Genomic DNA, 14,179 nt, shown 5'->3' with positions numbered 1-14,179 from the left:
GTTTTCCTTTGAAGGCCTTCTGTAATCTGGTATTTCCCCTCCATACACGTGAAGGACAGTTTCTTGTGTTGTTTTCTCCTTGGTGCTCTTATTTGTATTGTTGACCTTTCACCAGTTTATCCACCTTTGCTCAAACCCAGCACAATCTTCCATACCTATTCTTGCCCTTATTTATCTTTTGTTTTTCAGACTGTGTCACATAACACAGCACTTAGAGCTAAATTGACTCTTTGGGAAGCGAATGCTCTTGGAAGCTGAATAGTGACCATCAGAGCAGGAAGGCTTCCTCCAGTTTGAGTGGAGGGCAAAGCCCGCCTGCAGTGACCCTCTTCCCCACTAGATGGTGATTTTGTTTTGGGAAGGAGAAATAACAGGTGTGGATTCTGCTGTTAATATTTTTAGAGCTGGAAGGAGTCTTAGGTCCTCTAAGGCAGCTAGTCTTGAAGTGAAGTGACATATGTGCATACCCTGTCCTCACCACTTGGTGTGATCATTGGACAAATCACTTAACCTTTATGAGCTTGTTTCTTCATTCGTAAGGGGAGATGATGCTTACATTATCAGAGATGCTGTGGGGAAAGAATTTTGTACTTTAGAAGTGAGAGATTTTTATTCAGTCCAGCTGTTTCATTTTACAGATTAGGAAAACCAAATCTCAAAGTGGTTACGTGACTTAATTCAAGATTGCATGACTATTTATTGGTACATTGATGGGAACTGCTGAATGGTCCGAAGATTGTTTAGCTCTGACGTTCCTTTCATCTGTAAGGTGCAGGGACGGATTTTTCTTTTTCTTTTTTAAAACTATTTCTATTTGGCTTATTTTAATTTTCTAGGAGTTCAGGTCTTTAATAAGGTTTTTACCTTCTGTTTTGAGTTAATTTTTCTTGCCATTTTCCCTAGCTTTTCATTTAACATTTTTGTATTTCTCACTTCATTTCTTCCAGGTACTTTTTAAAAATTACATAAATATTTTATGTTTTCCAAATACATACAATGGTAGTTTCTACCAATATTTTTTTGGTAAGGTTTTGAGTTTTATGGTTTTTCTCCCTTCCTTCCCTCCCCCTGCCATATATCAAAATTGAACGTGCTGGTGAGAGAAGAATCAGATCCAAAAGGAAGAACAAACATTAGAGATAGCAAAATTATGTCATACATAAGACACCTTTTAAAAATTGAAGAGAATATGCTTTGGTCTTCACTTACACTCCACACTTACTTCTCTGGATATACAATATATCCAGTGGATATATATATATATATTCCTTCACCACAAATCCCCTTAAATTGTCCTCGATTATTGCACTGATGGAATGAACAAGTCATGGTTGATCATCCATCCACCTATGTTGTTGTTAATGTGTATAATGCTCAGTGAGATGAGCAGGACCAGAAGAACATCAGTTCATGCAAGTATTGGAAAGATGTTTTCTTTTTTTTTTTTGCTATTCCAAATATTTTAATAAGAGTTCTCTGCAAGGCATTTAGAACACCAATTTGTGAGGATAAATTCCATTGGAGAGAGAGAATACAGAACGCAGGTAACCGCGGAGCTGAGGAATTTTCTTGATTTTGGGCAGGAGCTGAGAGTCCACTGCTTTCTGATCAGCCTTGCGCTGCTCTGTAATCTCATATTTCTCTTTCTCTGTGTCAAAAATCTCTCCTTCTTGGTGTCTGGGTTTACGGAGCCTCTTCTTCTTAAAGTAAGCATCAGTAAGATGATTGGAATTTTTACACCAGAAAGGTTAACCCTAGTAGAGGTGGCAATGACAAATTTCTGATGGGTCCTTCGTAGAGGAACCCGATTGACGGTCAGAGGTCCAGTCACCAGTAGCAAACCAGTAGCCAGCTGCTTCAGGAAAACCACGCGCTTGCCCTGTGGCGGCCAGTGAGCAGAATCAGAACTGTGCCTGGGGTGATGCTAGAGCAAAGTTTCTTCACATGCTGCCTGAAGGGCTTTTTGCCATGACTTAGGAGTTTTCTGGGCACATCTTCAGTAGGTTAATACCTGGGCATTTTGTGAATCTTTACCACTCGGTTTCCTCCATTTTTATCACCACCAACTGGCTTTGAGATAGTAGCAGGCACCCTGTCTTTCTTTTTCCTTTCAATCCGGGTTTTTGGTGCAGCATATTTCCGCTTGTACATGGCTCTGCGAGTATCTGCCGATCCCTCAGGCCAAGACTGGGTTTCGACTACAATGCTTTCGAGGTTTTTTCACCACCTTTTCAGCCCCATCTTCCTTTTTGGCCTTCCTTTCCTTTTTTTCCTTTCTGACCTTTTGCCTTGCAAATGCCTAAAAAAAAAATGTGAGATATCTTGGGAATATACAGAAGAAAAATATCAGGAATCCAACCCTCTTAAAAGTTTACTTTCTACCTGGAAGGATTTATATGAACTGATACTGAGGCAAGATGTGCAGAACCATAAAAACATTGTACACCAAAATAGCAACATGGAGTTTGATGATTAATCTTTTTTTTTTTTTGAGTTTTTTTTGCAAGGCAAATGGGGTTAAATGGTTTGCCCAAGGCCACACAGCCAGGTAATTAAGTGTCTGAGGTGGGATTTGAGCTCAGGTACTCCTGACTGCAGGGCCAGTGCTCTATCCACTGCACCACCTAGCTGCCCCTAAATAAATTTTTTAAAAAAAGTTTACCTTCTAGTTAGCAAAACGAAGATAATATGAATAATTAGCACAATGCAAAACATGTCAGTTTTTTCTTTAGTTAAGAGAGGTTTTTAGTAAAGACTTTATTACTAATTGATTGAAGGTATTTATGGCAAATTTGTGGCTAAGAAGCTAAAGGTGCATTATTGTCAGTATTGCTGGATTACAAAATTCCTGGGAAGGAAGCATGGTAATCAGGTATTTATTCAGTCAGTATAGTGCTTGAGGAATTGTGAGGTTTTTAACTCCATTGATGATTTTAAGAAGTAGAGAAGTCACAAAAATCAGGTTGAAGGTGACCTAGACTCTTTGATTAAACTATATAGTTTGAGGCCCCTGGTTCCTTTAGGGAGCAGCTTTTTTTTGCAAAAAGACTGGCAAAATATCCTAAATACACTCTTATTTTTGTATCAGTATCTAATGGTTAAGATCTTGAACTTTAGCAAAATTAGTCACCTAATCTACATTAATTACTACAAACAACTAATCAGTAAGAGTAATTCCAAAAAAGATATCCTTGTAAGGTGATAGTTGATAAATGAGGAAAATATCAGTAGCAATGCTGGGGAGGATATAGGTGACTGGTAGTCCACAAGCATTTATTAAGGATCTAACATTTGTGGGAAGATGAGGAAGATGTTCACTTGATGGATTCATAGGATGATTCCAAGGCCAACTCTCTTCTCTGAAATACTGCTTTTCTGTTCCAATGTTGCCAGAGCAGAAGAAATCTTCTGGATTCTCGAGCAGATTTCAAACCACTGTGTGTGTGTGTATAATATAGTATGTGAAACAGGAAGCATGATCTGATGGAAAAAGACCTGGGTTCAAATACTACCTGCATTGCTCTAGTCAAGTGATTGTTTCTCTCTGGGCCTCGGTTTCCTCAGCTAGGAAATGAGAGAGTTGGAGTCGCTAATAGGTCCTTTCTGTTTCTAAATCCTCTCTTGGAAATACTTTATCAAATGTCCATATTCAAGGTAGTTTGAATTGAGTAGATAAATGTCTGTTAAGATGAAATTTCCTTCAGCTGTGTTTAGGGATCATTTAACCCTCTACTTCTCTAGAATTCTTTAATGATAATAGACTGCTTTGAAATGATTATCCTTCAAGATCAAATCAGCCTCAACTCAAAACTCCTTGGCCTTCTCTGTCCATAAGACTCCTCATTGGAAAGAGTGGAGGGGGAACAATGGAGAGGGACTTCAGATCCTTCACGTAAGGGGATCTTTGTGCCTAGGACAGTCTTCTGGACTTGACCATGCACCCTGTGCAGGAAACCCACTTCTCTCTGCATCCCCATTCTTCCTCCTTTCACCCACCACTCCTTCCTTTTAGCTCATTAGGTGTTGTCTTCCCATTATACTATGAATTTCTAGATTTTTTGGTTGTTGTGTTTTCTTTTACATTTTTTTGTAATCTTGATTCTGATTATTTAATTCTGTATCTATTCATATAATTCTTTCCATGCTTCTTAACTTGTAATATTTCATTTTTGTCATGGCATAATAGCATTCCAGTACATTTACGTACTCTGATTTTTTTAAAAGCTGTTTCTCAGTTATTGGACAATTGATTCATTTCTTTGCTCCCACAAAATGTGCATGTTCATATTGGACCTTTTCAAAGACCTTTTAAAAAATTAATTTTTTTATCAAAGATATTTTTAAAAGCACTCTTTCCTTAAACCCCATTGGATGTGTATTGGTGCCCAAAAAAGAATCTTGCAATAATATTTTTTTGCTGCTGACTAGCCAGCCAAAAAAATAATTTTTTCATATACTATGAAGGAATACACATTTGTTAAACTCCTACTTTGTTCCAGTCATTATGCTAATAAATGTTTTAGAAATACCTCATTTGATCCTCACAATAACTCATTTTATAATTGGGGAACCAAGCAGTTCTATCCAGGTCACACACAATAAGTGCCTGAGGTTGGATTTGAACTCTGGTCTTTCTGACTCCAGTGCTCTTATCTACGATGATCTATCTTATAATCAATCCCCTTTCTCTATAAAGATTTTTGGAGGTTAAGTTTGGTGATAGTCTTATTCAGTTAAATTTCTTTCACCTATCTTTCCCAATGTTTCCATTCTCTCTCCCTTTTGAAGAGACCCTTTCCCTATTGCAAAGAATGAAATGGGGGTGAAAATAAGGGTAGAGCAGGGGAGAATGGAGAAATTAAACAAAATTAACCAATGTAAGGAAAAAACTTGATTTTATTGATTGCATCTTTGTTTTTTCGAACCTCTAGTCTCCCGCCTTTTCGAAGAAATGGTGGTTGGGAATAAGGGAGGTTTCTTTTCATCTCTCTTACTAGGAGCTAATTTTCATTTTGCAGATTTTATTTTTTTTTGTTTAGATTTAATTTTACTTTATTGTTATAAATATCTTATTTGTTGTTATAAATATATTATTGTTGTTACAAATTGTTTTTCTGGTTCTGTTTGTTTCACTTTGCCACCAGTACATTTGAGTCTTTCCATTATTCCCCAAAACATTCCTTCATCATTTGATGATGATGATGATGATGATAATAATAGTAGCTATTATATAAACAAGTACTAAGCCTAAGTGCTTTACAAATGTGACCTTATTTGATAGGTGAGATAATTTTGTCATAATTATGGTATATATCGCTTTTAATTATTATAACACCATACTATTATTAACAGATATACTGAAATTTGTTCAGTTTACACCCTAATGGAGGGATATCCCCTTTTTTCCTAGTACTTTGCTGCCAGAAAAAGTTAGTTTGGATTGTACTTGTGGGTCTCTAAAAAACTATAGCAAAAAATGCTCATTGATCTCTTTGATGTATAGGCCTCGTGTTTCTGGATCAGAGGGTATAGACAGTAGTCACTTTGGGGAAGAGTTCCAAATTGCTTTACAGAATAGTCTATCTGACTAACTGACAGCATGAGTAATTGCTTAAAGTGCATAGTTTTTTTGTAGCCCCTCCATTTCTCTAATTAGTGATTTGGAGCATTTTTTGCTATAGTTTTTTTTTTTAAATAAATTTTTATTGATATTTTTATTTGGATATTTTAAAATACTGCCAAAATTTCTCCCAGTATCCTTTACCCTCCCCTTTCCCTTCCTAAATAACTACAAAAAAAATTTTTTTAAAGACAAAAATCAGCAAAACTGATTAAGACATTACAAAAGTCTAAAAATGTGCAACATATCACATTTGTGGACCTCACATATTTGCAGCTCCAGGATCTGATAAGTAAAATGTTCCTATTTTCTTATTTTCTTTCTTAAGGGTTGAAGCTATCTTATATCTTGTACAATAAGCTGAAAATGGATAATATCTTCAAAACTGATGAAAGAACCAGATTAAAAACCTTTCAGGAGTTAAGTTTGAAGCTAGGTTTAGACTTACAACATTGCCTTTTTTTGATGAATCTTTGTCTTTATATTATTGGGGTCATTGTGTATACACACAAACACACACATATATTCACATATGTGTTTATGTATATACATACATTTTTCCATGATTTTTTAAAACATTATTTTGTGTTGTATTTGCAAGGCAGTGGGGTTAAGTGACTTGCTCAAGGTTACATAGCTAAATGTTAAGTATCTGAGACTGAATTTGAACTCAGGTCCTCCTGATTCCAGGACTGGTGCTCAATCCACTGTTCCCCTAGCCACCCCCTATCATTATTTTTTTACAGCACAGTAATCTTGCATTATTACATTTATATAACAATTGGTTTTGCCATTCGTCAATTTTTGGATAGGCATTCACTTATTTTTTCAGTTCTTTGCTGTCATTAAAAAATGTTGCTGTAATTATTTGGTATCTGTGGATACTTTCTTCTCAGTAATGACCTTCTTGGGGTCTTAACCTAGTAGTTGAATCTCTTTAAGTGACTGTATTCCTTCCATCATTCCCAAACTCTCCTTCCATCTTGTCTTTTCTGCTGGTGCTTCCTTGCTGCCTCCAAACATGTACAGTCTCATCATACTCAACAATCCCTCCTTTGATCCATCCATCCCTACTAGCTGTGGTCCCACATATCTTCTGCTTCTGACTAAATTCCTTGGGATAAACTTTGTAAAGCTAAACAAAATAGTAAATTCGTTTGTAAGAAAAGCATTTCTAAAGTCTCAAGGGTGGTTTAAAAAAAAGTAGAAATGAAGGTTATAATAGTACTTTTTAGACCTTGAATTATATTATAAAGCAGCAATCATTGAAACTGTTACTTAAAAAAAGACAAGGAAATAAGTAGAATAGAGGAGGAATTAGAAAAAAATTGAACCAAATAACATTCATAAATTTGAAGACTCGAATTATTTATTGACAAGGATCTTGGAAAATTGGAAAGCAGTTTGACAGAAATTAATTCCACAGGCTACAAATAAGCTAAAAATGGATAATATCTTCAAAAATGATGAAAGAACCAGATTAGAAACCTTTCAGGAGTTAAGATTGAAGCCAGGAATAGACTCAGACATAAAAGATAAAATAGATAAATTTAGGTTATATGAAGTTGAAAAACTTTTGTACAAACAAAATTAATGCAAGTATGTTAAGGTAAAGAAAACCTTAAATTGTGTTTTTTGTTTTATTTTTTAAAGAACCCTTTGAAACTCTTTGTGTGGTTTTTTTTGGGCATGGCAGTGGGTTAAGTGACTTGCCCAAGCTCACACAGGTAGTGTCTGAGTCTAGATTTGAACACAGGTAGTGTCTGAGTCTAGATTTGAACTCAGGTCCTCCTGACTCCAGGGTCAGTGCTCTATTTACACTGTACCATCTAGCTGCCTTGCCTGCCTTAAACTTTATGAAGGAATAAACATCCCCATTTTGGAGATTGGGAAACAGATTTAAGAAACTGTTGCTTAGCAAATCAGCAGGTCAGTTATTTTAAAAATCAGTTGATCATTCAATAAACAATTATTAATCACCTAAACTTGTGATGAGGATAGAGTATAATGAGTGAAAAAAAAATCTCTACTTTGAAGGCGCTTATATTAATATATATATCTTTATGTATATATATAATATATATATCTTTATGTATATATAGAATAGATAGAGAGACCTGGAGTCAGGAAGACCTGAGTTCAGATTTCTCCTCTGAATTTACTAGTCATATGAGGAAAAGAAAGACTTCCTGTAGGAGGTTTGTTTGAGTTTTTAATTGGAAAAAGGGTAGGAATTCTAAAGAGGCAGGAGTAGAAGTGGGAGTACTTGAGATTTTTGAGTTTGCATTTGTGAGGGGTTCATATGATCAGATCTGTGCTTAAGGAAAAGTTAACTTTGAAGTATGCTGTATGAAGTATAGACTTAGAATGGTGAGAGATGTGATTTAAAGGTGAGCAATCTGGAGGCTCTAGAATAGATTGTGGCTCTGCAAGTGAAGAGCAGAGGTTGTCTGTAAGACTTGTCCGCTCTCCCTAGCCACTGATGCTCTGCCCAGACTCATTCCTCAACAGTTCACAAGCTTCCTCCCTCTTTACGCTCTCTTTAACCCCATTCAGACCCCATCACTAGCCATGTATAAGTCTTCTTTCCTGTTCTCAGGGATCTGTTCCTTTATTCTCTCCCCTCCTTACCATGGCCTGGATCTGTTTGTCCCTTGTGCTCCTTCAGTGTTAAGTCACTGAAGAATGACTTCTTTTCTTAGTGACATTGCTCCTCTGGCAGTGTTTCAGACCGTCCGTCCTTTCTCTCATACTCCCTTGATTGCTGCTCTAGTAAAGGAATCTCAATATTCCCTTCCCTGTTGCCACTCTGGGATATTGCCTCTCTTAGCATCATTCGGCAACCTCTTCTCCTTTGAGGTTCCCTCTTTCCAACTTGGTCATCAGTCTGTCCTTTTGTCCCATCTTCCTTAGTTTTGGCTCAGTCTGTACTCCAGCTAGTGAGATATATGAACATATATATTGAAATTCTCTCAAATCCCATCACTTTCAGGTCCTCTGCTTAATCAATTCCCATGACCTGCTCCAATATATTATTATAGATGCACAAAAAAGTGGTCATTAGACACATCATCTGCAAATGATGTTCCTCCTACCTCTCTGATTGCTCCTTTTCAGCTTCCTTTAGTGAATTTTCATTCTATTAAGTGTGGGTGTCCCCTAGTTCTCTTGTGCCCTTTTGTCTCCTTTCTATATCATATTTTGCTCTTGTCTGTCCCCATGGATTCAGCAGTCATTTTTGCTGATGATAGCTATTACTGTGTTTGCAATCCTAACCTTTCTGACTGCCAGTCTTGCATCTCTAATGACCCGTTAAGACATCTTGAATTGGATGTCTTGGAGGCATCTTAGATTCAGAGTATCCAAAAGTCAGCTCCCCACTACTTCTTAACTTTGCCATGACTGAGGAAGGCACAGGTGTTCTCCCAGTTACCCTGGCTTGACATTTGGATGTCACTGTTGACTCCTCACTTTCTGCCACTTTCCATACCCCATCTACTGCTTTGATTCATATCTCTCTTGTACTTCTGCACCCCCCCCCCCCCCCCCGACAACTGTCTCCTCTCCCTGGGACATACTTGGACTTCAATAATTGCTTTCTGATTGGGGTTTCTGCCTTGGTTTTTACCCCATAGACCTCCTCTTAGCAGTCAAATGGATCTTCATAAAGTGAAAGTTGGACATGTCTCTTACATATGTGTGTTCAGACACAGTCTTACTCAGTGATGCAGTGAGTAGAGCATAGGACTTGGATTCCTGCCTCACATATTTACTAGCTGTGTCACTTGGGCAAGTCACCTAACCTGCTTTAGTTTTCTCATCACCTGCCTCCCAGGATGGTTTTGAAGATGAAACGAGATAGTATTTGTAGACTGTAAAAAGCAAATAAATGCTATTTATCAAGATCGTTATTGATAGATTGGAAAATCTTCTTTGGTATTCAGAGCCCTTTTTCACTGCGCCCTCTGCTGCCTTCTAGTCTTTCTACTCCCTTCTCTTGGTCATTCTGGCCTCCTTGGTTTTCTTTGAAGATGTTCTGTGTCTCCCTTGGTTGTTCCCCAGGCCTGGGAGTGCTCTGCCTCCTTCTTTGTCTCTGACTTCTGGTTTTCTAGTGCCTTCCTCAGCTAGCAGCTTCAGCTTATCCAGTTTCTCTCTTGTTTGCACATTGTTGTCATTATGTTTTTCCTCTTAGACTGTGAGATCTCCTTGAGAAGGTTTTCTTTTTCTTTCTTCGTATTCCCAACACTGTGTCTCTCAATAATAAAACTGTCAATCAATAAATAAATGCTTGTTGACTTGATTTTGATTGTCTCCTTTATCACATTAGCCTTTCCTTTTCAGAGTTTTAATTTTTAACTCATATTCTATAATTCTTGTAAACATGTGATCCCCCATAACTTAAACTGCATTATTTAAAATGTTAATTTCTAATTTCTTTGTTTCCTATTAAATTTTTAACACATTAAATTTTTTCAGGGGCCGAAGCAGTGGCAAAGGACTTCCACAGTCCACAGTAAGTAAATAGGAATGTTTTAATTAGATTTCCAAAACAAATTAATGAAAACCTAAGTTTCATTGGTTTTTAAGTTATAAACTATTAGCTAAAATAATCATACCACTTTCACATTTTGCAGTTCACATATATAGATCAAGTTAATGATTATATTGTTAATTTTAGAGTATCATTTCTCTATCATAGTCTTAGAACACAGTACTATGAAATGGAGAATATTTTTAATAATCGATTGATTAAGCTAGACTTGGAATAATCCAAGTAGATAGGAAAAATCAGGTATAGATGTATGGGTAGACAACCTGTCAACTGAAATTGGGTTGTTTTGTACTCATTCTGGTTTACAAATGCTAAGGTACCTTTTTTCTATAGTCAACACATTTCTCTCCTGGTTTAACTTGCTTCATTGAAAAGGACCTCTGGTCACAGATGTTGGCAATTTTAGGATAGGATTCAGCCAGTTGTAAAGATAGAGAATAGCATTAATTTTTGTGTGATTTCAGGGATGTCTCAAACATTAATAAATTTACCTTTGTTATAATAAGTACAAATTGTCCCTATGAGAAATATTCACGTCATCTGATATGGGTGGGAATTGATTCAGACTTTGGATTTCTTTTTGGTTCAGGAGATGCTTTGAGAGAAGTGAGGCAAGGGTAAAGTCAAAGTTCAAAAAAAGGATTTTTTCTTTTTATCCTATGTACTTTTTATGATTTGTATCTAACACTAAAATTCATTTGTACAAATTTATTTCTGAAAATATGAGCTTCCATAATTCTTTAATAAAATTAGAACCTTTTAAAAAATTTTTATTCTTAAGTATAATTTAAGTAAATAATAAGCAAAAGTACACACTATATTTTTCCAATTCTTTTTACATTTCAGATTTCTTTTGATGGGATCTATGCCAATATGAGAATGGTTCATATACTTACATCAGTTGTTGTAAGTTTTCACAATATTTCTTAAAATTTTTGGTGGTATAATTAAAAGTATAGTGAATTTTGAAATGACAATGTGTTTGAAATGATGTTTGAAACCATAACGTCATCTGGGTTTTCTTTAGGGGAAAGAAAGTGATATTGATCTAGGCAGTTTGAATTCAAATTAGATTAGAAGTCCTATCATTAGTACATCCTAAATTATTCTGTTGCCCAGTGTCTTCTTTTTCTGAGTATGGCACTTGATATTCTTCAGAGTTCACATTCTCCTATCCCTGATCTAGTCAGAAATTGAGAAATGGGGTGCCAACTTACATTTGAGATAAATATATTATTTATATCTAAATTACTCAATGAGATCCACAGATGCTCTTTCCTTCCATATTTTATTAAAGTCTTTTATGTTCTGTGATAGATTTTAGTTCCTTTCAAACCTGTAAACTAGATAAAAATCATTCATAATTACATAGATGTTTTATTCTTTGTTTTTAGGGATCCAAATGTGAAGTACAAGTGAAAAATGGAGGTGTATATGAAGGAGTTTTTAAAACATATAGTCCTAAGGTAATGAAACAAGCCTTTTAAAAAATTTTTTGTTGCAGACTGTGCATTCACAATGTTGCTGCTTAATTGAAATATAATTAAAGTGCCTGGATTTAGCATTTTGTAACTTTGTCCTTTGACCTTTCTGGGGCAACTAGGTGGCACTGTGGATAGAGTTCTGAACTTGAAGTCAGAGTTCCTGCTTCAGATACTTAATAACTGTGGGACCCTGGATATTGTATTTGTAACATCTCTTTGCTTCAGATTCCTCATTTGTAAAGTAGATGTAATAAGTAATAAAAAATAGTGAGGGTCTAGTGAAGTATGATGTAAAATGCTTTGTGAAACCTAAAGCATTCCATAAATGCTGATACCTAAACCAGGGAGAGATTAGTTAAAGAAAACTAAAAAATATAATCAATATTGTGGCTAATTAAATCAATATTCAATTAAGGAGTCTAAACAATTAAGTGATTATTTCTTGTGATTAGATGGGATTGATACCATTAATGTGGGTATTGTTCATTATTTGGAAAAGTATAAATATGATTTATTTTAATCATCCCCCCAATAAGGTCAGAATTACATCAATAGAGGTTTTATTTTTTTCAACAGCTTGTAAAAATCTGGTTGTTATCAGAATTAATAGATAAATCTTTCCTTAAAATGATAAAGGTTTTCTATTGGAAACCAAGAGCTAGTATTATCTGCATTGAAGAAGGATTAAAATATTCTAATAAGTGGAGAAGGAAAGCATGAGGGGTGTGCTTTGTCATTACTTTTGCTTCATATTGTTCTAGTAAATCCTAGGTACAGTAATAATAATAGTAATAATAATAATAATAGTAATAATAACAATAAAAATAAAATATGAACTATAATAATAGCCAACATATACAGAGCATTTTGATGTTTACCAGGTACTGTGTTTTATAAATATTATCTTAATTGATCTTCAAAACAACTCTATGAGACAGGTGCTATTATTACACCCTATTTTATAGATAAGGAAAGTGAGGCAAACAGGTGAATGACTTGCTTAGGGTCACAGAGCTAGTAAATGTCTCTGAGGAAGGATTTAAATTCCGTCCTTTCTGGCTCCAGGCCTAGTGCTTTATCCACTGTACTATGCAACTGCCTCAGTAAGCAAGGAAATAAAATTGAAGGTCTCTGCACAGGCAAAGAGAAAACAGAATTATTATTTGCAGATATAATGGTTTGACTATAAAGTACCAGAGATTAAACTAAAAATTTAATGGAAACAATAAGTTCTATAAAGTAGTTGACTATAAGCTCACACAAATCACTATCCTTTATTTATGTTACTAACCAGCCTTAGCTTAAAGAGATGGAATAAGATATGCCACTCAAAGACTTTAAAGAACATGATGATGATGGTGTTTGTTCTTGTTCTCGAAGAAGATTGTGACATCAGGTAGTTCATACCATGACAAGCCAAGTGCATAGAATTTGAGTGAGGGTTTCTGTGCTAAGTCACTGGTCTCACTTTCTCCTCCATGGTCCAAGAGCCAAATATGAAGCAGGACAACTGGAGATAGCCCTGGATGAGAGGCTAGATGGTGCAGTGGGTTGAGCATTGGCCCAAAGTCAGGAGGACCTGAGTTCAAATTTGGCCTCAGACACTTAACTTAAAGAATGAATAATGGAGCTGGGAGTCTGTCTACCAAGGGGATCTCGAGTGCTTATAAGAGGACAACTACAGAACATCTTTTAATAGAAATAAAGGAAGGCTTAGATAAATGTAATGATATCAACTGATCATGGTTAAGCTATGTTATTATGATAAAAATTATGATAAATACTCAAATCAAGTATAGAATTGCTGCCATACTAATTAGACTCCCTTGTAGTTATTTATAAACCTTTGCAAAATAACTTAATTTAAGAATCAGAGCTCTCAATGGAAATAATAGTTTTTTGTTTGTTTTTTAAAGGACCGGAAGCTTCCTAGTAGTTCTGGATCTCAAATTGTATTATAAAGTAGTAATCATTAAAAGAGTTTGCTTGGTAAAGTTGCTTAGATGATGTAAAACAGGGCCTAGAAGCAATCCAGCTCAGTAGTAATGTATTGAAAGATAAAGATGCTATGAAAAGTCATCTAGCAGAAATTAGGTTTAGACCTTCACTATTTACTGTGCATACTAGCATAATAAATTCCCAAATATATTCATGTCTTAAATATAGGTCATATCATTTAAAAATTGTACAAAAAAAGGAAGAAATTGAAATTTATTCTCACCAAAGAAGGCTAAAGTTAATTATAATATATAAGGTATAATTTTGATTACATACAATTGAAAAGACTTTACCCAGCAAAATATAAACAATTAGATGCAGAAATGTAACAATTTAGAGAAAATATGTCCCCCCCATCCCTTTTTTTTAATTATTTTTTTATTGTTTTAGGTTTTTGCAAGGCAAATGGGGTTAAAGTGGCTTGCCCAAGGCCACACAGCTAGGTAATTATTAAATGTTTGAGACCAGATTTGACCCCAGGTACTCCTGACTCCAGGGCCAGTGCTTTATCCAACCCCCCATCTC

The 14,179-nt window shown here is 35.5% G+C and overlaps 1 protein-coding gene and 1 pseudogene across 10 annotated transcripts in view; one reads left to right on the top strand and one right to left on the bottom strand.

Annotated features, from left to right (window-relative positions):
• The window catches only part of ATXN2 (ataxin 2), a 108,623-nt gene that overhangs the window by 20,250 nt on the left and 74,194 nt on the right, over positions 1–14,179 (top strand). For all 10 annotated transcript variants that reach the window (XM_074205719.1, XM_074205725.1, XM_074205726.1 and 7 more), the window contains exons 2-4: positions 10,097–10,133; positions 11,019–11,078; positions 11,567–11,638. In XM_074205719.1, the coding sequence (XP_074061820.1) occupies positions 10,097–10,133; positions 11,019–11,078; positions 11,567–11,638 (169 nt within the window). The remainder of the gene's footprint in view (positions 1–10,096; positions 10,134–11,018; positions 11,079–11,566; positions 11,639–14,179) is intronic.
• On the bottom strand, positions 1,442–3,518 carry LOC141496972 (large ribosomal subunit protein eL6-like; annotated as a pseudogene).

This window comes from Macrotis lagotis, chromosome X (assembly GCF_037893015.1).
Source record: "Macrotis lagotis isolate mMagLag1 chromosome X, bilby.v1.9.chrom.fasta, whole genome shotgun sequence".
NCBI classification, from domain to species: Eukaryota; Metazoa; Chordata; class Mammalia; order Peramelemorphia; family Peramelidae; genus Macrotis; species Macrotis lagotis.
This window is presented reverse-complemented; position numbering and strand designations above follow the sequence as displayed.